This window comes from Patella vulgata, chromosome 9 (genome assembly GCF_932274485.2).
Source record: "Patella vulgata chromosome 9, xgPatVulg1.2, whole genome shotgun sequence".
Lineage (NCBI taxonomy): Eukaryota > Metazoa > Mollusca > Gastropoda > Patellidae > Patella > Patella vulgata.
In genome coordinates, this window is record NC_065887.2 from 2966004 (window position 1) to 2992995 (window position 26992).

A 26992-nucleotide genomic window follows, 5' to 3' on the forward strand; every position below is an offset into this window, starting at 1 on the left:
TTAAATGTTATTCATACAGTCAATAATATCAGAGGAAAATAAAATCACATGTCTTCTTGGTAAACTAATACATATTTTTGTCAAACAAATGTGGTGTTTATTATTCAGTTATTCATTTGCAATGTAATGTGAAGTGCCCCCGCCTCTCCCCCAAGATCTCACCCAACACACCCTGTGTTAGATAACTGAAATAATTAAAATATATTGTGCATTTAAAGCAGCCACTGCCCGTCTCCATTTCAATAGCAAGTACATATATACGCTTAACTGAATAATAATATATAGGCTTAGATATTTAAATATTTAAATATAAATAAACTAGAAGGGATGTAAGTAAAGTATATTATGTCATATATACTCCTTCGGCATTTTAGTTTTTGTCGTCATCCCACGCGCTGAGGTACACCAAACATCAACCAATCACACTCAACGTCATAGAAAGAAAGATGACATTCCTTAACGGGTTAAAGGTCAACTTGGGCGGCGGTGACACACATTGAGTTAATAAGTAATAAAATTATAGACAGAGGTGCTCTGTTAGAGAAAGTTGTAATATACTTACACTCAGGCCTACAATGTGCCGAATAATCGAATATTCGAACTGATTATTCGATCAGAAAATTCTACACAAAAACCCGAGTCCTTTTTAAAGGAATAATTGAAAAATTGCCAAGTTTTATTTCTTACATCAAAAGGTAAGTGAAGTTTTTGTTGTGTTGGTATTATTTGGCCATCTTGGGTTGGGAGAAAGGACAATTTTTTTTTGTTCGGCATGGAAAACACGTGGAGTTTTAATCGTGTGTGTATTTGTTGTTCATCATCGAGAAATTAACAATATTATTTTCTTCTGTTAAATAATGTTCTTTGTTTAATATCTAAATACCCGAAACTGTACCCAAATTATTTTTGTAAAATCTTACATTTAAACAACTGAACTTTAAAATATTTTTAGGTTTTCGTATAAAACAGATTAATATATTGTAGTGATTTATATTATAATCAGGGGGCCACGGTGGCTAGGTGGGTAAGACGCTGGCTCGCTAGCCTGGATGTCGCGGGTTGGATTCCTGCATTGGCCGAGAAAGTTCATCTAGATTTTCCGGCGTGGTTCTCCCTTGTCAGTGATACAGGGCTGAGGGCCTGACAAAGACAGTTGTCTAGTCTTTCGGATGGGTCGAAAAACCGAGGTATCGTGTACACATTGGCGTGCACGTAAAAAAATCCCTTGACAGTTGCAATTCGATGTAAGAGTAGGCCGTAGTGCCGCTGTCCGGGCAAAATTTCCCTCATAGCACACGGTATGGCGTATACCCGTCTTCATTAGCCCAGTTCGGACGTAGGACATAAAACCCCATTTCATTTCATTTATATTATAAACTTTCATGTGAGTGAATAATACAGGTCTAACTACAAAATTTAAAACTATAGTTTATATCTATTTTTCGTTTTTCGTTGAAAGTAAGTTTCAGTCATCGATACTTGATCAACGTCAAATCTTTCTATTAACTAATCAAATCTGTCTTCATTAGCCCCGTAGGCACAGACACCTAGGACGTTAAACCCCATTTCAATCTTTCTATGAACTCGCCCGGTTTTCATGAGCGTGGTTGGTGCATCAAGATGGGACGATAAATTCTATTTTAATATGAATTGGCCCGTCTTCATGGGCGTGGTTGGTGCATCCAGAGGACGTTAAATTCTATTTTAATATGAATTGGCCCGTCTTCATGAGCGTGGTTGGTGCATCCAGATAGGAGGTTACACCCCATTTTAATCTTTCTATGAACTGGCCGGTCTTCTTGAGCGTGGTTGGTACATCCAGATAGGACGTTAAACCCTATATTTCGATCTTTCTGCAAACTCAACTATGTAGTTGATACAATGGTGTATATAGTCGTGCTTTGTGTTTGAAATAATGGCGTATAGAACTGTATTATGTTGTTTTTGATTGTTGTGTTGAGTCCATGATGTGTTTATTTCAAGGCGAGCAGGAAGGGAATTAGGGGGTCTTTCTTTATTAATCAGGTGCATTTTAAAGGTGAAGTCCTTTCTTCCATTCCTGTTTTCTTTGTTATCGTTGAGATAAGAGATCTTTCGTCTCTCATTCTCAATTCATTTGTCCCTCATTCCCCTCTTCATTTGTCCCCGCTTCACTCGCCCTCTCGACATTCGTCCGTCTTCATTCGTTCCTCTTGACATTCGTCCCCTTTTCATTCGACCCTCTTGTCCGCCTCTTCATTCCTCCATTTATTAATACATTTTGTGTACCCGTGTACACAATAGCATAAAATAACCCCTGACAGCAAAATTTATCACATAGCACACTGTATATATAGTATGCATATCTTCATTAGCTCGGCTGTAGCACAACAGTAGGATGTTAAACCCCATTCCATTTCGGTTTCGATTCCCAGCTTGTACGTGACTAGGAGTAGGGTCACCTGTCCAACCCCATGGAGTTTTGCCGGGTCCTCCGGTAATACGTGTACGTGACAAGGAATTGGGTGGCCTGTCCAACTTCGTGGCTTTTCGGGGGTTGGATGGCTGAATGGTTAGCGTGCGCGCGCTGTATCATTAAGTCTGTCATTGAGTCGACTGGCGTGGTTTCGAATCCCCGGTTGTACGTGGCAAGGAGTAGGGTCGCCTGTCCAACCTCGTGGGTTTTCTCCGGGTCCTCCGGTTTCCTCCCACTGCTAAAGACCCCTACGCGCAAGCGAATTATGTAAATAAAATTAAAAACCATATGTTAGTCCCGAAATGACCTAGTTTGTGTCGAGTGGACGTTAAACCCCATTTCTCTCTCTCTCTCTCTCTCGTGGCTTTTCTTCGGGTCCATCGGTTTTTTCCCACTGCTTTAAAGACCCCTATGCGCAAGCGAATTATAGAAATAAAATTGAATCATATGTCCATATGGTATCCCCCCCCCTCTTCTCTCAATCCCCAAATCTTCTCTCTCTCTCTCTTTCTCTCTCTCGCATTATCGTGGGTTTTCTCAAGTTTTTCTCCCATTGCTCAAGACCCTTAATTATGCAGAAGAGCCGAACTATTGAAAAGAAGCCATCTCTCTCTCTCTTTCTCTCTCTCTTCTCTCTCTCCCTCTCTCTTCTCTCTCTCTTCTCTCACCCTCTCTCTCTCTATCTATCTATCTCTCTCTTCTCTCTCTCACTCTCTCTCTCTCTCTCCCTCTCTATCTCTCTCTCTCTCTCCTGTTAATGAGCGCATTATCGAGTAACCAGTAAATACAAAGGCTGGTCTTTGCTCGACCCAAGTTCATGTTTTGTCCATTGAAAGGTGGCTATGTCAACATGGTTCTCGGTGTCAGTCTACATGACCCAGTTTCTCATCTTAACGACTGTGATACATGTGTGTAATATAAATGTTGTTTTCGTCTATATAGACATGGACGGTACGTATATATAAACCGTTCTAGGTCACTACACAAATTTACTTATATTTTGAGGTTTTTTTAGAAGGTCGCTAACCAAAGTGTTTTTTTTTAAATCGGCTATACTACGCATTAGATTTTTTAAAGGGACTGCTTACTAAATTGTTAAGCTTTTCACGTTAGACTTTTGGGGAGGGCCGCTTAACAAAGTGTTTTTCAATAAGTTACCCATTAGACTTTTGAGGGGACAACGTTATACGCTAAACAACTCATTAGATTCTTTAAAGGGCCGCTTGCCAAAGTTTTAAGCTTTAGGGGGAAGCCGGAGAACCCGGGGGGGGGGGGGAGAGAGCTGGAGAGAGCTGGAGGACCCGGAGAAAGTCCACGAGGTTGGGCAGGCGACAAAACTCCCTTTCACGTACAAGCAGGGAATCGAAACTTCGCCACTTGATTCAATGACAGATCTATTTAAGATCTAGTCCATAAGCGTTACACTATTAGCCCCCTCCCCTCTCCACCACCACCACTACCACCACTTTTAGTAAAACATAATTATTTTTAAAGGTTTATTACTGAAGTATAGGCCTCTAATGGAAAGGTGTAATCGTATTTCTCATATTATGCGAGTTGTGCAGGTAATTATAGATCACGTGACACCTACCTGTAATTATGGTTTATAAACAGGGCGAAACTTACCTTTTGGGGTATATATAACACTGTACTAGCTACCTGTAATTATGATTTATAAATAGGGCGAAACCCTCTTACATATTGGGGTTTATATAACGCTGTACCTGTCCAGGTGAATATAACGATCTATTATATACCTGGTGTGAATAAAAGATTTTGTGCGAAAGAGTGGGTCTGGGTGTAGATATTATTCATATGTAACCTGAATCTAATATGTATTTATTCTGAAATGGGGTTTAACGTCCTACTTTTCTGATCCGACTGGGCTAATGAAAAAAGGCATACACCATGCCATGTCCTATGAGGGAAAGTTCGCCCGGGAAGTAGCACTAGGGCTCTGTTATAATGAATTCCAATTGCCAAGGGTTCTCTTACGTACACGCTAATATGTACACAGGACCTCTCTTCTCCGTGCCATTCCAACCGCGTGAGTTTTCTCTCGGTCCTCCGGTTTCCTCCCACTGCTAAAGACCCCTACGCGCAAGCGAATTATTGAAATAAAATTTTAAAAAAACCCATGTTAGTTCCGAAATGACCTAGTTTGTGTCGAGTGAACGTTAAACCCCATTTCTCTCTCTTTCTCTCCCTCTCTCTCTCTCCCCCTCCCTCTCTCTCTCTCTCTCTCTCCGTACCATCCGAACGACTAGACACTGTTCTTTGTTAGGTCCTGGGTCCTGCACCACCCCCGTCATTATTCAGTATTACGTATTACTCTTGTCAGTATTTGTCTAAAGAGGGGAGTCGCGGTGGCTCAGTGAGTAAGGTGGTGACTCAGTGATTAAGGCGCTGTCTCACTAACCAGGAAATGAAATGAAATGAAATGAAATGGGGTTTAACGTCCTACTGTTCTGCTACTATACTGGGCTAATGAAGACGGGCTTACGCCATACAGTGTTCGATGAGGGAAATTTTGCCCGGGCAGCGGCACTATCGCCTACTCTTATATCGAATTCCAACTGCCAGGGGATCTTTTACGTGCATTCCAATATATACACGGGACCTCGGTTTTTCGTCTCATCCGAAGGACTAGACAGCTACTCCTTGCCAGGCCCTCCGTCCTGCCACTAACCAGGAGGTCCGGGAATCGATCCCTGTGTTAGCAGAGAAGGTACCTCCAGACTTCTCAGGGTGGTTTCCCCCTTGTCAGTGGTGCAGGATGGAGGGCCTGACATGGAATGCGAAATAGGAGTAGGACGTTAAACCCCATTTGACGTTTGGTCTATCGCTTTCAATATATCCCCTTTTCGTTGTGTATTTTTAAACTATTATAGCAAGAATGGTCAGCTCTTTATCTAAATCTTACATAATGTATCTTTAATGAATAGATAGTGTATAAGCAACTCTACCAAGTAAATTCCCCTCCAATATCTTGTATTTTTATCCAGTTTATATACATAAGTAGATAAAGGTTTAAAACAAGATAATTTTATAAAATGAAAATACAGCTGATATAATAACCAGTGATATAGGATGTTTATTTTAACACGTTATTGGTATATAAAACATGTACACTATTTAAAGTGGACCGTATATCTATATCATTTATATTTCACACAATATTTCCCACGCAGGTCCACCGTTCAAATAGTGTTAATGCTTGTAGGATATGTTTTATTTGTTCATTACAGAATGGCACCTGAAACCATATGGTACACGACTCGTGTACTGATTACAAAATGTTAATTGTATCTTAAATATTGGATATTAGGATCGTATAGTTTCACGACAATAATTCATGTTTTTAATTTTGAATATTGTGAAAATATTGAGTTGGAGACAGTTCCTTTAACATTATGTTTTACCATTCGATATAATACACACATCGAGACGAAACTATGACCAACTGTTGAATAATTCAAAAAGTCCAATTTTGCCAAATTTGATTAGCAAATTTAAAAATTGATTAGCAGTTTTTCAGTTTCAACGTAAAACACCTAAATAACAAGATATTACTTTAATTCATAACGAATTGAAATATGATTAGATTCCATTCTGACTATTCTTAGATTTTTTAGCACTGCCACAAGTACTTGTGACAGTTTGTGAATGTGATGTAGACATTTAGTTAGGTCTTATGTCTGAAGCCAATTCTTGACAGTGACTTCCGAAGCTCCACTCAATTTAATTGTAATTTTTTTGTTACGTTAGAAATCTTCGTTAGAAAACAATTTCGTCTGCTTTTTATCGTATATTATTATTTTTGTTCAATCGGGCGCACCTCGATTAACTAGACACACGCGATATAAACAATAATATTTTACGGGAATTTTTACTTTGATTTATCATTTTACAATACGTTAACATGTGTTTATTTTTTTTATATTTTATTTACAATACGTGGGAGATACACTGGATTTATTTCTTTCAAAATGAATATGATATAATTACTTGATGTCTCACAACGTGAGTGGTACTACTTGATTCCCTATTTCCGGTTTAATAGTCCCTATTCATAGAGTTATGTCCCTGTGTTATATAGTATTGTGTCTGGGCAGTTCGAGAAGAAAATGTCACACGGAGAATTCAGTTTTGTTTATAAAATTTTATTCAACATTTTATACACGTTGAAAGTGTTGAGTAAGCCTTCTAGTCTTAAAAATGTGGATTATTCTTGTGTCAATATCCAAAATGACAGGCATATTAATGATTCGCAGTAACTGCGAATCAAAAACGTTAGATTTTAATTTTTGGTTAGCAACGGACAAAATATGTATCGCAAATTGCGCTGCGATACTGGTTGTCGGCAGCCCTGGAGAGAACTAACTAGTTAGTGGACTACTTCGAGACAGGTCGACTTTCTTCATTTCAAGGCCGATCACCCCACCCACTTCGATAGAAGAATTTATTTTTTTTAAAACTATGTTGACTTTTTCATTTTGTAATGTCAGCCTTCTTAGCATCCGCCTGGAGAGTATTTTCGAAATTGGGATCAAAGGTGTGCGCGGGGGGGGGGGGGGGCAAACTGTTTATTTAAAAGAGTATCTTTTGGTATAATGAGGAGGAGACATCATCCTCCCCCCCCCCCCACACACACACCTTTAATGAACATCCGTAAAATTCGTCATAAAATCATAGCCTACCAGGAAGTCATTTTTCAGCCCCTTTAAAACAGGGAAATCCCTAAGGACATGATTACCTAATACTTTTATAAATTGATAATGTACGATCTCTTTATAAATTGATAATTATTAATCGATTATGTACGATTTCTGTGACAGTTGTTTATGATTACCACCTCTATGATTAATATGTTTTTTATCGTGACTTGAACCCGGGCTTATCTCCCAGATAGTAATTGCAATTAGTTACAGTTCTTTTTGTCGTGACTTTACCCCGGGCTTATCTCCCAGACAATAATTGTCATTAGTCACAATTCTTTTTGTCGTGACTTGACCCTGGGCTTATCTCCCAGACAGTAATTGCAATTAGTCACAGTTCTTTTTGTCGTGACTTGACCCAGGGTTTGTCTCCCAGATAGTAATTGCAATTCGTCACAGTTTTTTTGGGTTGTGTTCTAAATGTCGTTTCCGCCGGGTTCCCCTCACTCCGCATATATTTTGTTACGGAGGGGACATCGTCATTTTCTTCGGGGATGTTACTGGTAAATGAAGTGAAATGGGGTTTAACGTCCGACTGTTCCGCACCTATTGGACTAATGAAGACCGGCATACGCCGGAAAATCTGTTCCTGATAACACCGACTCTTCACATCATTACCATTACTTTAACGTCCGCTCCACCCTTAATTATATCCGCAACAGTAGATCTGATCCATCATTTGGCATTAATGACAATTTCACTGTGTTCAATCAGGGATTATTGTTTTTCACGTCTACACTTGGGGCTATTGTTTTAAACGAGGAAATGTGAAAGTCAGATTTTGACACATTGGTGATTATCTTACTGTCCTATCAAAACGTATCTCAGTCATAGTCCAGATCAACAAGACGTTAGATAAATTATAGTCTAGGGCACCAGGTCGTTTGTTTCTTATCAGCAGATATGACTTATTATATAGATCAGTGGACTAAACTGGATAACGTGTCTTAAATATACGTCACACATATCGCTCCTACGTCACTTTCCTCCAAGACGTCGGTGTCACAACACGTTAACTTAGTGTCCTGGCCCCAGTTTCACCAAGCATTCTCAGACTTAAGTTAAGAATTTCCTCTAATTTTAACTAAAATATAGTCCTTTATTAAACTTTTGTTGTTTTATTGTATCAAATACATCAATAAGAAACTATTTTCAAAGTTTTGTGTTTCTGGATCAAAGATATTTCTCATAGACAGTGATTGAAAGTTGGGTAAATTCTTAACTTACGTCTGAGAATGCTTGGTGAACTCGGGCCCTGGGCTACAAAGATTACATCACACCTGTAGTGTAATGATTGTATAGAAGCGATGGGCGTGGTTAGATGATGGGGGTTCAACACTTTCAATTGTCGTAAAACAAACTACGAGTATAATAGTTTTATTGTTATCTATGTGCACGTGTGATATATAAACAATTGACCTCTAATATCGAGCTGGCTTACTCACACCGTTAAAATAGACATAAAACAAACAGCGATAACCACAATGAAGAAAATACTCCTCGAGTACTTTTGTCGAGTTATTTATGACAGACGTGACGCTAAGCCCCACGAACGAACAGCAGCTCTACGATATAACTCATTGTGAATGTGAACGTTAGACCGCATCAAGTCGACCCTCCAAATAAGGGAACAAAATGTTTGGCAACTATATTAACTTGTGTTGAAGTGAATTATTAAGGACCTGTTTATCGATTGCCCAGATCTTATCGTGGGAAGAGTCGTTTAAAAAAAACCTCAGGTGAGATTATATGAATGGAAGGCCTTGCGGGGTCTTATTTACATAAACTTAAACTAAAATATTTCAAGAATTTAATCTGTTCATAGGCCTAGAGCTAAAATTTGTACTGGGCTCTTAATTACCCTGGGGGTTGGGGGTTGAGTGGGAGAATGGTTAACGCGTCGAGTGGCGTGGTTTCGATTCCCGCTTGTACGTGACAAGGAGTACGATCGCGTGCCTAACCTCGTGGGTTTTCTCCGTGTCCTCCGGTTTCCTCCCACTGTTAAAGACCACTACGCGCGAGCGCATTATTGAAATAAATTGAATCATATGTTAGTTCCGAAATGACCTAGTTTGTGTCGAGTGGACGTTAAAACCTATCTCTCTCTTATTTTTTTCTGTCGATCCAACTGCCACAGTTGACCTTGAATCACGGCCCAACAGCTACAGTGGACCTTGAAGCGTAGAACAAATATGGAGGTGGTTTCAAGTTGAAACATGTGTATATAATACGGCGGGATAAATATACATCAAAGTGATTTCGGTACAGAAAATATTTCTTAATTTGTCTTTCACAATAATCCCAACCCCAACCTCCCCTAGATCTGTTGACATTCTAACATATATATGTCAATATGACGACTTCAACCGATTTAAAAATGTTACTTTTAAACCTCTTATAAGCTGATTGACGAACATGGTGTTAAATGTTTCAACGAAATTATGAAGAAAAGCTTGATAATAGTTTATATGGTTTATAACCCAACAGTAAAGAAGGGGGGTCCTTTTTTATCATAAAGTTAAGACACGATACAATACAACAGAGCGCGCACGCACGCACGAGAAAAGGAGAGAGTTGGGGGGGGGGGTAGCGCCCCTTGACACAAACTCCTTACACTCAGGATTACAAACCCCCGTGAGAGAGAGGAGGAGACTAACTGGTATCAGGTGTTCTAGAAAGGGTAAGCAGACCCCGTTTTGGCCATAACCCCAGTTAAATAGTATCGGACTCGGACGTAAAACAAAACCCAAGACGCCGTCTTATTGCGTTGTTCTAAGAGGCTGGGAGGCGCGGTGGCTTAGTGAGTAAGGCGGAGTTCCCGTGTTCAATTCCAGTATTGCCGACAACGGTCATCGGGATTTTCCGACGGGATTCCCCTTGTCAGTGGTGCAGGACGGCCGGCCTGGTATGGAACTGGGTAGTTTTGTTGGGATGGGAGGAAACCAAGGTCCAGTGTACACAATGCGTGCAAGTTAAAGATCCATTGTCAGTTTGATGTCTATACAAGAGTAGGCCGTAGCGACCCATAGGACACCGAATGGCGTATGTCCGTCTTCATTAGCCTAGTGGGGGATCACGGTGGCTAAGTGGGTAAGGCGCTGGCTCGCTAGCCTAGAGGTCGGGTGTTCGATCCCTGCATTGGCCGAGAAAGTTCATCCAGATTTTCCGGCGTGGTTTCCCCTTGTCAGTGATGCAGGACGGAGGGCCTGACAAGGACAGCTGTCTAGTCATTCGGATGAGACGAAAGACAGAGATCCCGTGTACACATTGGCGTGCACGTAAAAGATCCCTTGACAGTTGGAATTCGATATAAGAGCAGACCGTAGTGCCGCTGTCCGGGCAAAATTTCCCTCATAGCACACTGTATGGCGTATGCTCGTCTTCATTAGCCCAGTTCGGAGCAAAACAGTAGGACGTTAAACCCCATTTCATTTCATTTCATTTCCTTAGCCTAGTCGGGACAGAATAGTAGGGCATTAAACCCCATTTCATTTCATTGCAATGTATGTTGGGTTGTGTAAACTTGCTTTAAGTAGTATGTGATAAATTAAGTATAATTATTTGGCCAGGCTTGGAGAGATACCCTTCACGATAAATCTAACACACTGAGAACAGACAGGTTGCTTGTTAAAAACATATTATATGAACATCTCGAGTGTAGCCAAGCACGAAGAGACAAGAAAATACCAAACCATATGACAAATACCTTGGGAAAAAACACAACTAATTCACTGTACAATAACAAGAGAGGCAGTCGAGTTTCAACCTTCACTCAACTCTAACTGGGTCATTTTGGGACTAACATATGGTAATCTTTATAATAATAACACATGTGCGTGCTGGTGACTTTATCAGCATGAGGAACATGAACGTTAGGCGAGCCTGGGATTGAATCCATTACTAGCATAGACATCATACATTATAGTATAAAGCGTCCCCTCAGTTTACATACACTCACAGTTTATTTGGAAGATGCCAGGCCATAAAAGTCTCTAAAGCCAAATTCATACGATGAGATCAGCGCATGTGAATGGGGGAGGGCGGCTGAATGGTGGCCGAATGCATGGTTAGCAAGTGGACGTAAAACCCCATCACTCCCCCCCCCTCTCTCTCTCCCCCCCCCTCTCTCTCTCTCTCTCTCTCTCTCCCACTCTCTCTTCGGGAGATGTGGCACGTCATAAAAGTACCTAAAGCCATGTTTATACGACGAGATCTGCGCATGTGTATATTTTTTAGATATATTAATGTAGATCAGCTTACGCGAGTAAACCTGGCCGTATGAACGCACCCGGTCTATATTTTCTACAAGATTGGCATCAGTTTTGATTGAAATGTAGAAGTTGGAATATGTTTTACCATTCAGTGCATGATACTGGTCACCATGTTTCAATAATTTCACCAATAAAACAGAATATATTGTTTCATATAATCGAATTTTAATCTCATTTTCTTGTCGTTTTCAGATTCAGAAATCAAAGAAGCCTTCACGATGTAAGTACTGAAATGAAACTTTTTACAATTTTATAGCGCAACATTCGTGACTTTAGACCACGAATTAGCAAACAGTATTTGCTATATAACTAGTTTGTGATGTATATGAAAGTTAGCGTCCAATTCAATTATATTATTTTCTTGCAACTCTTACACTGTGAACCGTCTCCGAGTCCAGTTTTTGAAAAGAAAAATGTGTGTGTGTGTGTGTGAAGGGTGGGGCGGAGGGCAGAGGGACGTTTAGTAAAGTGCTTGGTTTTTAGTGCCGCGAAACTTTCTGGGTCAACTTCAAACTTCCAATCTTTTTAAAATTCAAATTTCAAATGGGTCTAATCTTATTGCATGCTTGGATGGGGTGATGGTAATACGATCAAGATATATTTATATGCAGAACAACATCAATTTATATCCCGACCTGACCTCGTCCTCTATAAGGCCAAATTAACAAAATTAGGTGTGTTTAGGGTTACTCGTCCCACCCTATTTTTTTTTCAAAAACCAGAATCGCTGACCCTAAACATTTTTTCTCGCATTTCCCGGGCACTACAGCTCGGTCTTCAGGATTTTCTCTAGACAAATTCCAACACTGTGATTTTGGTAATAATCCCAAGAGCCCTACTCAGTAATTAAAGATACATTATACCCGGAGATTAGATAACGAGCTGACAGTACTCACTTTAATAGTTAGAAACTAGATACTGTAAAGCCGATTTGCTGAAAATATCAGTCAAATTGATCCACTCTGAACCGAGATATTAGCGATTAAATTTTACGCCTAGCTTTCATCATCATTACTAAAGTCGGCACGATAAAAATACATAGTCTCGATATCCATTTTTGGATTAAATCATCAATGAGCGTTGAGCAGCAAATCGGATTCAAATCCAGTAAATGTCTTAGGATATCGATGACATCGAGAGTTGACTATGATCTGGATAAGTTAATTAATGTTTAAAAATATAACTTGAGAATATGAAATTGCAACTTAAGCTAGAAATGATAGGAAATCGATAATACAAGTCTTAAGAAAAGTAATTTTTGGGGTAACGTAACCATAAACACGTTTCTTTTCTTCTCGGCTTCACTATATGCTAGGAAATAGAATACATACCCCACTTAACCATAAACCCAGGTTTTTTGTCTTCTTAGCCTAAGTATATAAGCCTATATATCTATATATAAATAATAAGTAAAACAGGATTTACCTGCATCCTCACTAATATTTATTTACCTCTAGTTAATACATGCACACCTGGAAAATAAATAACTTGAAATTTTATATAAAAACAATTCCAAACTGACATTACTTTCAAGGGTACCGCGGTCGCTCAGTGAGTGAGCGTAAGACGTTGGCTACGGCTAAATCTATTTGCTAAGGCCAGCTCAATTTCCGTCAAGGTCGCTGAGATATAAATAAGGTTAGGGTACGTGATTGTTGTCGAGTTTGTAGGTTGGGGTTATGGTAAGCATTAGGGCTAGGTCCAGAGTTAGGTTTAGGGTTGAGATAAACGCTAACCCTGTTTACATCTCGTGACCTTTCACCAAACTTGAAGTTGGCCTTATCAATTAGATCTAACCAGTTGCCTAGCTAACCTGTAGGTGACGTGTTCGATTCCGGGGTTGGCCGAGCAAGATGATCGTGATTTTCCGGTGTGTTGATTTATCTACATCCTGACTACTATTTACATAACCCCAAAACCTATCTGCCTATTAAACGACTAGTTAATACAAGCACACCTGCAAAATAAATAACTTTAAATTTAAAGATTAATATTGTAAGAGCTAAATATGCTTATTGTAGTCCTTTTTTTCTGGTTTCAAATGTTATATTAAATTATTATTGAGACATTTATTCACATGACAAGCATTTATTCAACTCTCTAAAACATCGGATGACAGATATTTAAATGGACTTGATCACACACGAGATTTAAAAAAAAATAAGATAAAGTGGATAATCGAGGCTTAGCCATACTTTCGCCAAGAATAAAGTAATTTGAATGAAAGTTTCAAATATTTATTTTTCATCATCTATTTTTGAACTATTATAGGAAGAACGGCCAGTCTGTTATCTACATCTTACATAATGTCTCTTTAATTAGGTGTTCAATTTTATTTCATTTCATTTCTCAATATATTGCAACTACACCCACACCGAGAGTTGTTGAAAATAATAGAACTAATCTTGTTCATATTCCTGAAGCAAATATCTCTCTGGTCATTGCTGGATTGACTTCTGATACTTTAGCTTTTGAGGGTGTCTGTCTATTCTTCCCGTTCAATAAAATCTATCCCAAGTGTAGCAACATGACAACTCTTCGTTTAGTCTGGGTCTTCCCTAAGACTTTGCACAGTGATTTAAGGTATTAAAAACATGAAAGTACATTGTTCGTCTCCAAACAGTATTGTTTTCATTGCATCCGTTTTGAGTCAACTGGTTTGGTTTCGAATCTCCGGCTGCTTGTCCAACCTCGTGGGTTTTCTCCGGGTCGTCCGGTTTCCTCCCATTGCTAAAGACCCCTACGCACAAGCGAATTATTGAAATAAAATTAAAACCATATGTTAGTCCCGAAATGACCTAGTCTGTGTCGAGTGGACGTTAAACCCCATTTCCCTCCCTCTCTCTTGTCACGCAATTAGTTTTTCTGCAATATTCTGCTATTCTCTGGAAGCTTAAAATAAACGAACGTGGTTCGAAAAGCACACATTAATGCAATATGAGCGTATATAAAGTAATTTCTAATCAATAAAATAAAACCAAGTACGAACAATCGAAACCATTAGACAAAATTCGAAGTCCTAAAAAACGGTATAGGCAAAATAGTGTAATAAGGCAAAATAGTGTAATCAGCATTCGGTGAAATACATGAACAGTCCAAACTGCGCCTGCTTAGTCCATTCTACGCGTTGCTTTCTTTGTCGTTCTTAAATCAGCCATTTATATTTACTTCCGCATTGTCTTCTGGGATATGTTTTACAAATGGCACCCGAAACCATCATGTCCATAGAATACAAGACTGGTGTACTGAATTTAAAATGATCATTGTGTCTTAAATATTTGATATAAAGATCACATATTTTCACGGGGAGGTAATAACACCACTATTGATTAAAATGGATCAATACTGAATTCTAATTCGTGTTTTTAATCTCCAATATTACGGAAAATATTGAGTAAGAGGTTTAGTTCCTTTAAATGACGCTAAAAGGGTAAGACGCTGGCTCGCTAGCCTGGAGGTCGAGTGTTCGATCCCTGCATTGGCCGAGAAAGTTCATCCAGATTTTCCGGCGTGGTTCCCTCTTGTCAGTGATGCAGGACGGAGGGCCTGACAAGGACAGCTGTCTAGTCGTGCGGATGGGACGAAAAACCGAGGTCCCGTGTACACATTGGCGTGCACGTAAAAAATCCCTTGGCAGATGGAATTCGATACAAGAGTAGGCCGTAGTGCCACTGTCCGGGCAAAATTTCCCTCATAGCACACTGTATGGCTTATGCCCGTCTTCATTAGCCCAGTTTAGGAGCAGAACAGTAGGACGTTAAACTCCCATTTCATTTCATTTCCTTTAAATGACAGTCCAAACCAGATTGTATTAATGACCTATATGTACTTATTTCACACAAAAGGCGTGACTCTGAAATGAAATGGAGTTTAATGTCATACTGATGAAGGCGGGCATACGTCATGCAGTGTTCTATTAGAGAAATATTGTCCAGACTGAGGCGCTACGGTCAACTCTTATATCGAATTCCAACTCCCAATTCTTTTTTTACGTGCAGGGCAATGTGTGCACTGGACCACATTATTTCGCCCCATCCGAGCGACTATGTGTTGTCCCTTGCCATGCCCCCCGCCCTGCACCACTGACAATGGAAAACCACGCAGGAAAATTCGATGAAGTTTCCCGGCCAACACCGGGATCGAACACCGGTCCTCCAGGTTACCGAGCTAACGTCTTACTCACTGAGCCACCACTGTTTTATAATCTTTAAGTTGGGGGGGGGGGGGGGGGTGAATGGCTAAATGATTAGCACGTGCGCGCTGTATCATGAAGTCTGTCATTGAGTCAACTGGCGTGGTTTCAGTTCCCCGGTTGTACGTGACAAGGAGTAGGGTTGCCGGTCCAACCTCGTGGGTTTTCTCTGGATCCACCGGTTTCTCCCCACTGCTAAAGACCCCTACGCGCAAGCGAATTATTGAAATAAAATTGAACCGTGTTTGTGTTGAGTGGACGTTAGCCCCCCCCCCTCTCTCTCTTTAATCTTTAAATATAAGTCTAACCCAGATTGTTTTAATAACCTATATATACTTATTTCACAAATAAAGGCGCGTCTCTTTTCAAATAATTTAGATGATTGAACGACAATGAGAACCGTTAAACAGATATATTGATTTTATCTACCACTGCCGAGACAAAACCCTTTTATTTAACAGACCAGGGGTCACATTACATTCATTGTCGATATTAATTATAGGAATTCTTCCCACGCCACAAACCTTCCTTGATTTTTAACTTTGATGAAATATTTTAGAGATATATATGTTTGTTGGCAATAGAATGAAATCAAATGAAAGGAGGGGCGGATACAAACCTGCAGAATTTCTTTTGTAAAACCACTGTTTATGAGAAAATGTGTCACGGTCGTATAGATATACGTGATATCACAGTTTATGCTTTGTATCAATTAAATTGAATTACAATATGATCGTATTAATTTATAAATACAAATTGTCGTCAAACGGGGTGTTTGGGTTTTCTAACTTTGGGAAGGATTGAAAAACAAAAACCCCGTCAAATGGAACCCTTGCCACCTGTTTCATCAAAATGCCGATTTCTACGTATCGGCTGTGAGCCACATGCTCAATCACGGCTGTGGGTCGGATGCTCAATTAATGAGATTGAACAAAAAATCATAAAATGTCTTAAGGGATTCGAATTCCGGGAGTAGTGGGCGATTTCTGAACGTCACCTAATAATATAAAATATGCCGGTATTCAAATGACAAGTATTGTATTAACTGAGGTTTTCTTTGTGTATTCATGCGCTGGCATATATGTATAACATTATTTGAACTAGCGGGGTGTGTCTATATAAACTAACTTTACAATAATGTCTTCTTCTAATCATCGCCTCCGTCTTTCTATGTACATATCTCAATCGCCATTGACCTACTTTCTACCTGCTTGTCGGCTTCTTTGATGTTTAAGGTAAATACACCTAATCACAGGTACATGTAGAATATATATAGATGTATATTAGAAGTGGTATAAATTGTATTATAATATATACCACACTATATATACTACACACCAAACAAAAATACGGACAATACATTGCAAGAAATAAACAATACAAATTAAGTGAATAGATCCAGGGACAGCTATATTAAGCGTCGACTTTAGTTTTACCTCTTCAATCTGATATATACATCACATCACACGCTAGTTTTCTGCCCTAATTGAGCTCTTTTGAAATGGGGTTGAACATTGTAGGCTACTATTTAGTCATGTGGCGAGGTTTCGATTGCCCTCTTGTCACGTGATAATACAAGGAGTAGGTTTATTAGCCCCCACCCCCGAATAAAAGGTCTTCTATGTGCAAGGGAATTACTGAAATAAAGTTCTAAAGTAGTCCCGAATCTCTCTCTCTCCCCCTCTCCCTCTCTAGGTCCTCTCTTCCCCCATTTAGGAATTGCAAGCATGTCAGCAAAAGTAATAAATACTTATGCAGCGTATTTGTTATATATTATATCATTTATTGAAGGTCTCCAGGTTTAATTTGCCTACAGAATGAAACCCAGTGATGTATGAAATATTTCACATAAAAAAAAATGATTGATGAAATAACATCCTCGGGCTACCATATAAAACACATCTTGTGACGTCACGGTCATCAAATTTACATTCACCAGTTGCCGCCTCGTATATAGAAACATCAAAGAATTTAGCGTTGATGATATCATCACGTGATCATAATAAATGAGGGAAATTTGCCCGCCTACTCTTATATCGAATTCCAACTGCCAAGGGATCTTTTACGTGCATTCCAATGTATACACGGGACCTCGGTTTTTCGTATCATCCGAATGACTAGACAGCTGTCCTTGTCAGGTCCTCCGTTCTGCACCACTGACAAGGGGAAACCACGTCGGAAAATCCCGATGAAATTTCTCGACCAATGCAGGGATCGAACACCCGACATCCAGGCTAGCGAGCCAGCGTCTTAACCAACTAGCCTCCGTGGCTCCCCTGATCATAATAAACAGCGTTACTCATCTACAATGTTTGGACCAAAATTATTAACTAGGGCTGAAATCATTTTGCTTTAAAATTGAAGGAATTTTTTTTTTTTGCACACGATTTGGAGGAAAGTGGGTGCAGCGTCTGATCTCGCGTAATTCGCGTGAAAACTTGAGCTAAAAGTTATTAAGGAAAGTGCCAGCTATTTCATTGAAGGATAATGACTAGTGTAGAGGTTAACTACTGGCCAATTAATAAAATAATGAAAGAGCTGAATTCTTCAAACATTTCAGTTTAAATTTTAAATCCGGGCTAATGAAGACGGGTAGACATATGAGTTTATTTTGAGACTTGCATTCTCTTAAATTTTTGTTTCATGTTTGCAATGCTAGAGAGGTGTATTGTTCGCCTACACTTCCTCGCATTCGGATGGTACGAAAAACCGAGGTCCCGTGTACACATTGGCGTGCACGTAAAATAACCCTTGACAGTTGGAATTCGATAAAAGAATAGTCCCCCATAGCATACTGTATTGTCCGTCTTCAATAGCCTGGTTGCAGCAGAACAGTAGAAACGTACTAAACGCCATTTCATTTCCTTTAGATAACAACAGCTAAATTATTAACTAAGTAGGTGACCTAGAAAATAACTCGTGTTGTTTGCTCACAAGATTGTTATTAATTGGTCATGGTTCGTGGTTTCTTCCATGCTCATTATAGCATCGTCACGCTACGCTGGTTTGAACAGCGTTGGTGATCTTGTTGCACTCACCCAAGGGAGGTTACTCTATTATGAAACTTAAAGGTTGTGGATGCAGACCTCTAAACATGCCCGTACTCTAATCATTTCCTAACATTTTCGCTTGGCTTAATGCTTAGCGCTTTCTTCCATATAGAGATCAACTAAAAAGTTGAAGTCACGTCAAGTACCTATATACCCTCCGCCATAATTATCACCGTAACGATGGTAAATATGTCGGCCTTACCATCTCCAATATTCATAAAAAGGTGAAAAATATGTATCTAGATTATAGGACCTAATATTAATTAAAAATAATAATTATAATATTATTTTCGTTCTTAAAGATATTAACAAAACACATTTTTTTTATAAGCAATATCTTTATTCAGATAAAAATAGGGATTGCGGAAGATACATAGCCTATATTAAACCCCTCTCCCTGTCAGATATAGATACATGTATTTACATTTTAGAAATAAATAATCAATGTACACGTGAAAATATGATTGTGTTACAGCTGTCTATGGAATGGATTTACATTTTAGAAATAGGCGAAAATGTACAAGTGAAAATATAATTGAAAATAGAATTATAATGAGTGCGTTAGAATCTGGTAATTTCTAAAAACGAGTGGACAGTTTTAAAAATATTGAGTGAGTTTTCCGTGTAGTCAATTCTGTGCAATAAGACAGTAGTGTTTCGATGGATAGTCGGTAAATTATTTAATGTATTATTTCGGGCATCTGAATATAAGGAGCAATTCAATAAAAAATGTTCCGTATCTTCAAAACATGGATTGTCAAAATGTGACGTAGAAATTTACGTCCGTTTAGATTGCTGGGCGAAGGACTCAATTGCCTCAATCCCGTTTAATTCTTGAATAAAATATTGTTTAAAAAATACCCCCATCTTGTAATAAAAATAAAATAAAAGCAAGTACGAACAATCCAAACCATTAGACAATATTCGAAGTCCTAAAAAAACGGTATAGACAAAATGGTGTAATCAGCAAATGGGTTGTTCACTGTGTACAAAATACACGACAAACAGTGGTAACACGTAAATGACCCGTATGTCATGTACATGATCAGCGTTATAAATAAACTTGTGTTGTGTTCTGGTATTCTGGTATTCACGTATGTCTCAGGAACACCTTCGTTTGGTGTATAATCTACACGTATAATTCAGAGCAACGGGGGCGAGGGTGTGGGGGGGGGGGTGTTCTCGGGGGTGCTGTAAAAATGGCGGACAATGTATATCTATTGTTTTTATGGTCGACGGGGGAGGGCGAAACATTTTGCGCCCCTCTCCCCTCTAGTTACGGGCCTGGTATAAATGTCGTATAATCAGCACTTCGTCATATTATACTGCACGTCTGTTCAATCTCCTCCTTAAATCAAGTTTCAAAATTATAATAATTTAATTTAATATGTTACAGGTTGAAGGACTTACTAGAGGTCTTGGGGAAACTCACCATTTCCAAAGGAGCCCGAGATGATGACGGTATCGACCAGTTCCACCATTTTGTTTCTGTCGCCATATTTGCTGCGTTGGCGGCAGCCATTGGTATGAAACAGTATGTGGGCGATCCGATACATTGTTGGGTGCCGGCTCATTTTGCTGGATCCCATTCGGACTACGCCGAGAATCTGTGTTGGATTTCGCGCATGTACAACATCCATATGGACGATCCCATTCCAGTGAAAATCGAAGAAAGAATCGAGAATGACGTTGGTTTCTATCGATGGGTACCGGCTATGTTTCTCTTGATGGCGCTGATGTTCAAACTTCCCAACGTTCTGTGGACGGAAGTGAGAACCTATTCGGGAATAAACGCCCAAAAGATCGTCAATATGGCGGACGAAACAACTCTCGCACCACCCGAAGAAAGGAAGAAGATGATCAGCGACATAGCCCAGTTCATTGATCGTTGGCTTGTGTCATACAGAATCTATAAATATAACGTATTCATCCGCGCGCGGCAAAAGGTGTCAGGCATCTTTTGTTTCTGCTTTGGCAAACGTCACGGGACGTTTTTGACCGGTCTGTATTTGTTTGTTAAAATACTAAATTGCATTAACGTCATCAGTCAATTCTTCATACTCTCGTCATTTCTGGATATGGATTTTGTCACGTACGGCTGGGAGGTTATAACCCATCTCAATAATCACGGCAGCTTTGAAGACTCCGACATGTTTCCGCGAATCGCCTTGTGCGATTTCCAAATACGTCAACTACAAAATGTACAACGTCACACGCTGCAGTGCGTTCTATCCATTAACCTCTTTGTGGAAAAGATGTTTGCTGTCACGTGGTTTTGGCTATTCTTTCTATCGATCGGGTCCGTTTTTAATCTTGGAAAGTGGATCTACAATATTGCCTTTTCCTCCCGTAAAGAAAGATTTATACAAAAATATCTCAGCATGCTACAGATGGATATTGGTGATCACGAGAAGAAAATATTAAATGAATTTATTAATGATTACTTGCGTGACGACGGCTGCTTTTTGTTGCGTACAGTCTGCAATAACACCAGTGGAGTTTTGACCTATGACCTTTTGAAGGAATTGTGGGGAGTTTTCAAGGAACAGCATGAGAAGAAGAACGAAAACGATTCGTAGATGCCCGGTCATGCGCGTTGGATTGTCTCTTAATATTCTATAAAAATTGATAAACGAAACGAACTTTTTGTAAATGTGTCGTCAATTGAATCTACTTTCCTTTCATCAAATTGTTACGTCATTGCGCGTGGTCAAAGTGAATGTGCAGTCGATACTTCGGTAAACAGACGTTTGTAACTACAATAAGACAGGCTGGTTTGATTCAGTGGCATAGATTGTTCATATCGAGTAGGACAAAATGGCCACACGACACGGATTTATCGCGACAACGAAGTAACTTTATAAAACTTGTTTATTGATTAATAACCACTGGGCCTCCATAATCTGACTATGTTTTATATAGTTAGATCATTATGTAATATAATATATTGACCAGAAAATTGACCATGTTTATCTTTAAAAATATCGGATCGCTTATCCCTTGCAAACTTCACTGTTGTGAACATTGAATCTCTAAAAGAACTATCGGACCAAATATAATTCAGTTCTGTTCAATATTGACAAAGATATGATGATTGGAAAATTTGTCAACACCCAACACCAGCCGAGAAAAAGAAAATATATAGTCAACACGAACCACCAGTGCCATTCCGATTGTATACATCGTTTATTTTGTATTTTTAATTGTATGTTAAACTAGCGACTGACCCGGCTGTAACATGTGTATAGTCATGAACCGAAGTACCATAACTCCAAAACCGGAAGGGGTAGTCCATGGCAACCAGGCCTATGTTACTCCCTGGACCGAGCTACCCCATTACACCAGCGGCTGACTCGGCGTAGGCCGTGTATAGCCATGAACCGGAAGTAGCATAACTCCGACACCGGAAGTGGTAGTCCATTGCAACCAGGGGTATGTTACTCCCCGGACCGAGCTACCCATTAAACCAAGTTTCAGCCTCGAGACAAACAAACAAACGACAGTCGCACATAGTTTAGAGAACCATTTTAGCCTGGGTTAATTCGTGAGGAATTTCCACAAAATGCAAATGGAAATCAACGATTTAAATATGGATAATTCACGTGGTGGGGGCGTGCGCGTGAGTTTGATATTTGTGATGTATATTTTGTTGATCCTGTGTAGAATGCCGGAACTTTAATTGTTTTGTATAAGGCTAAATCTATTTGTTAAGGCCGGCTCAACTTTCGCCCAGGTCGGTGAGATGTAAATAAGGTTAGGGCATGTGGTTGTTGGCGAGATTGTAGTTAGGGTAAGCATTTGGGATACGTACCAGGGTTAGGGTGAGATTAGCCCTGTTTATATCTCGTAACCTTTGACCAAACTTGAAGTTTGTATAGATCGTTCAACTGTGTGAATTTAGATTAGAAGCGGGGATATCTCTAGAATGTAAGTTTTTAAAACAGTCGGGGTTGGGGGGTAATCTGTGGTACTAGACAACAAGAAATAGACAGGGTGAGCGAGAGAAAGAAATGGGGTTTAACGTCCACACGACACACACTTGGTCATTTCGGGACTAACGTGGTTCAAACTAGGTCATTTCGGGACAAATATGGTTCAATTTAATTTCAAAAATTAGACATGCGCCTCTACTCATTGTCTTGGGCCAGTTGGGACTCGAAATCATACTGCTTGACTCACCCAACTCCCGATTGACAAAAAAAAAAATAGCGAGTAGTTAATAGTGCAATATTATTTATATTTAAGAGATTTAAAACATCTCAGCAGATATTAAAATAATACTTTTAGTGTATTATCCTATCAAGTTGAATACAGGGGTGAATCGGGTTGTGGGTGGTAATAAGGGACCACAGCCCCGCCCTCCCTACCCCTGTACAGAATTCGTGTGGTGTTTTTAATCTACAATTAACGATGTGAATAAATAACGAAAAATCTACTGAATATTTATTAATAAGAATGGCAAATAGCCAGCCGGTGAACTTTTTACCCTCGATATGCTGGAGGGTACAGGAAATATGGTGTGCCTTTTGTGAGTTTCCCCGTTGGATCCCCGAATGAGAAACATAAATTGATAGTGATGAACAATAGCACGAAGAAATAGCCGATGTACATCTTGTATAATATATCTATATTAACCAATGAATACAAATGTATAAACTGTTGTTTATATTATACACTGCTGTTTATATTATATACACACTTGTTTATATTATATACACAGTTGTGTATATTATATACACAATTGTGTATATTATATACATAGTTGTTTATATTATATACACAGTTGTTTATAGTATATACACAGTTGTTTATAGTATATACAATGTTGCTTATATTATACACACAGTTGTTTATATTATACACACCGTTATTTATATTATATACAATGTTGTTTATATTATACACACCGTTGTTTATACTATATACACAGTTGCTTATATTTTATAAACAGTTGCTTATATTTTATACTATATTATTATAATGTTAAACTACAGAGTAATAATCATATTATATAGATATATTTATATTATATTCTATTTTATATAACAATGGGTCAGTAAATACCGCATAAATAAATTCTATTTTTATATAAAATTAACTTTTATTGTCGACATTTGGCACCAATTTCGCTGTCTTCCATTTTTAACATATCCTGTATTTTATATTGCCGTTAAATCAAAACGAAAACGTTGCTAAATAAACACAGAAACATTTTTTGGCTTATTATGATTATTGATTATTAATTATCCATGCGGTGCTAATGTAAATAATATAAATTGTTTTTTTTTTATCTTAGACTTAATTGTTTATATGGAGCTTGTTATTGTATAAGCGGTGATAATATAAATACTGGAACGTTTTATATCTTAGAATTATTGTTTATATGGTGCTAATATAAATACTGAAACGTTTGAAGTCATAAACATCCACAAATGATTATTGTGCCTGCATTTGTACTGCTAGATTTTCCACATTTCATATCATCTATAAGTGTTTCATTGACAGAAACAATGTACATGTAAAACGTTTTTTTTTTTTTGTTGTTTTTTTCTTGGTAGTTAACAAAATACCCCACTTGTACCATCCCCCCCCCCCCACCCAACACATATACTCTCCAACCCCCTCGCATTTACAGTGGGTTTAAAGTCCTACCTTCTGCACCGACCTGGATAATGAAGACTATGTGAGGGAAGCATGAGGTCCAGCTGACGGATGTGTGGCGTTATCAGTGCGGATAGAATCGAAACCCGTGAGGAAAAAGAATCCACTTGCGTTATGTAGAAAAGCGAAGTTCTCTCGGTAAAAAACCACATAGCTGGGCCCGTGGATTATTTACATATTAAAAGCTGTTCGCCCAACAAGTCCCTTGCAGTTAAAAGTCCTTTAAAGCGGTTGACAACACTGTTTAAAATTTATAGTTTGATCCGTCATCCACACGCAAAACGTCCACAAGCATTAGTTGACTTGCCCACAGAGAACGCTAGTGGTGGACTGCGAAAACTGATGTAGACTATAGATTCGTGTCGGATCTTTATATGTTAAAAATGACCATTGGCAACATTATTCACATGTTGCATTACTAGACCTTGTTAAAGATATGCCAACTCTTGAATTTATTAGGTGTTTAGAAGATTTGGTGCCCGTCAATGGTTATTTCAAATCAGCAGCCAAGGAGTTGTGTGCTATTGTAACTAGTAATTCGGTTAATAACTAGTTGACAAAACGGACGCTTTAACTGGACTTTTAATCTAGAACGAAATGGGGTATAACGTCTACTTGACACAAACTAGGTCATTTCAGGACTAACATATGGTTCATTTTTTTTTATTTCTCAATAATTGACTTGCGCGTCGGGGTCTTTAGCAGTGAGAGGAAACCGGAGGACCCTGAGAAAACCCACGAGGTTGGACAGGCTGCCCTACTCGCGTGCAATCGGTGAATCGAAACCACGCCAGTTGACCCTGCAATGACAAACCTTATAATACAGCGCGTAACCGCTAACCATTCGGCCACTCCCAGTTAAATTATGATGAATTATTGAAACAATTTCAAACCGTAGACCTTTATCATACTATCTAGTACATAGAGGAGTCACTTACTCTCTCTAATTGACTTTACGGTCGAAGCATGCCTAAAGTCAAAGAATCAAAAATCGGTTTAGATTTTATGAGCAAGGCTGCTATCACATACGCAAAAGATTTAAATATTTGAACCAAGTTCTATGTCATTTTTGGACCAGATGGAAAAATGAATATTTAGTTGAGCTTCGAAACTCTCATCGCGTTATTCCCAATTCAAATAATACCGATATTAAAATGCGCGTGATGTGGTTGTTAACAATGAAAATAAAAGCTGTGTAAATGGAGTTAACTCCCTTAGATTCTGAGTTGTACTTCCACCATGCATTCCAACAGAAGATACAGCCACGTGAAACGTCACAATTCCTGTTTTATCAGTCAGTATATTGTAAAGAACAGGACCATCAACGCCATTACTCCGCGATTAAAACCATTATTTAATCGTACTGCTAATCGTGATAGTGGGAACCTAGAATTCCGATGCACTGCGATCTCTGTAGAAGTTTAGTCGGGTCGTCGGGGTCCAATCGTAGCACAAACCATGATCATTCTCGATCCCGATCGTTCCTGAAGCAACGACTGCGAGTGTTACAACATCTGGACGTTGCTAGATTACTTCACAATTCTCGTACTTATAACGACGTTATGTGCAGGCATGATGTGACATAGCGACCCCCACTGAAAACTAGACGTTGAAGGAACCTTGAACTTTGCAACTCGATTATCACAGGTAGACATTTAAGCTTGATGCGCGAAACGTGGTATTCGCGACGATCGAGGAATGTGATAGGCTCACAAGCTGGGCTTGTACCCAATCGAAATTAGTGCCAGAACGTATCGACCCCAAACGTGAAATTTTGGAGAAGTAAATAAAAAGACTGGCCACTCGTCGCGTTCGTAACGCATCGCACGACGGTGGGAACCTAGCATAACTAATAAATTGAAATTACATTTGTAATTCTAGCACTTATTAAACATGCATTATACAAGAGCTAAATCTGCTTATTACAAGTCTTTCTTTAGGCCTGAAATGTTATCTAAATTATCAATAAGACATTAATTAACTTATTCAGACCATAATAAACTCTCGATGTCAAGGCTAGCCTTCGATGTAGGCTGGATTAGATTCATATATGCCGCTAACGGCCACTGATAATTAAATCAGAAAAAGTGGATAATCGAGACTATGCTGTTTATATTAATGATTTTAGTAATGATGACCGAGACTATGCAAAAATTTCACCGACTTCTTTCTCGGCTCATAGTGGATCAATTTGACTGAAATTTTCAGCAAATTACCTTTACACTATCTAGTTTTTAACTATTATAGTGAGAACTGCCATCTCTTTATCTTATCTCCCATAATGTATCTTTAAATGTGTGAATTGTAAATTTAATTCTGTTAGCCTAGCGTAAGAAAAGAAACGTGTGGAATACATACGGTAGGCCCATTGGATTGTTCCGTTTATCAATATACTCAATAATAATATAGTCCTAGGATTCGTAGGCGTTTTTTGTTCAGGTACCTGTACCGAGAATACGGAGGGAGACAACCAATCGTTCTCATGGCCTTCTTGGTTGTTTGTGTGGTAATGAGAGGTATTTTAGAATACTTTGGAATATTTCTGGGCTGATCCCCATGTATACTGTTTTCTATACACACAAGAGTCGTCCAATTTGAGCTCGTTACTTAAAGATGCATTATGGGAGATAAGATAAAGAGCTGGC

At 39.0% G+C, this 26992-nt stretch overlaps 1 protein-coding gene across 2 annotated transcripts; it reads left to right on the forward strand.

Annotated features, from left to right (window-relative positions):
• The first annotated feature begins 490 nt into the window (after positions 1-490).
• Positions 491-24214, forward strand: LOC126831586 (innexin unc-9). 2 transcript variants are annotated; one of them, XM_050562171.1, is made up of 3 exons: positions 491-695; positions 11637-11664; positions 20083-24214. In XM_050562171.1, coding segments are annotated over exons 2-3 (1185 nt in total). In that variant the 5' UTR covers positions 491-695; positions 11637-11662; the 3' UTR covers positions 21266-24214. The 2 variants fall into 2 exon arrangements, with proteins under 2 accessions (XP_050418128.1, XP_050418129.1); XM_050562172.2 differs by lacking the exon at positions 491-695 and adding an exon at positions 8630-8912.
• The last annotated feature ends 2778 nt before the right edge of the window (positions 24215-26992 follow it).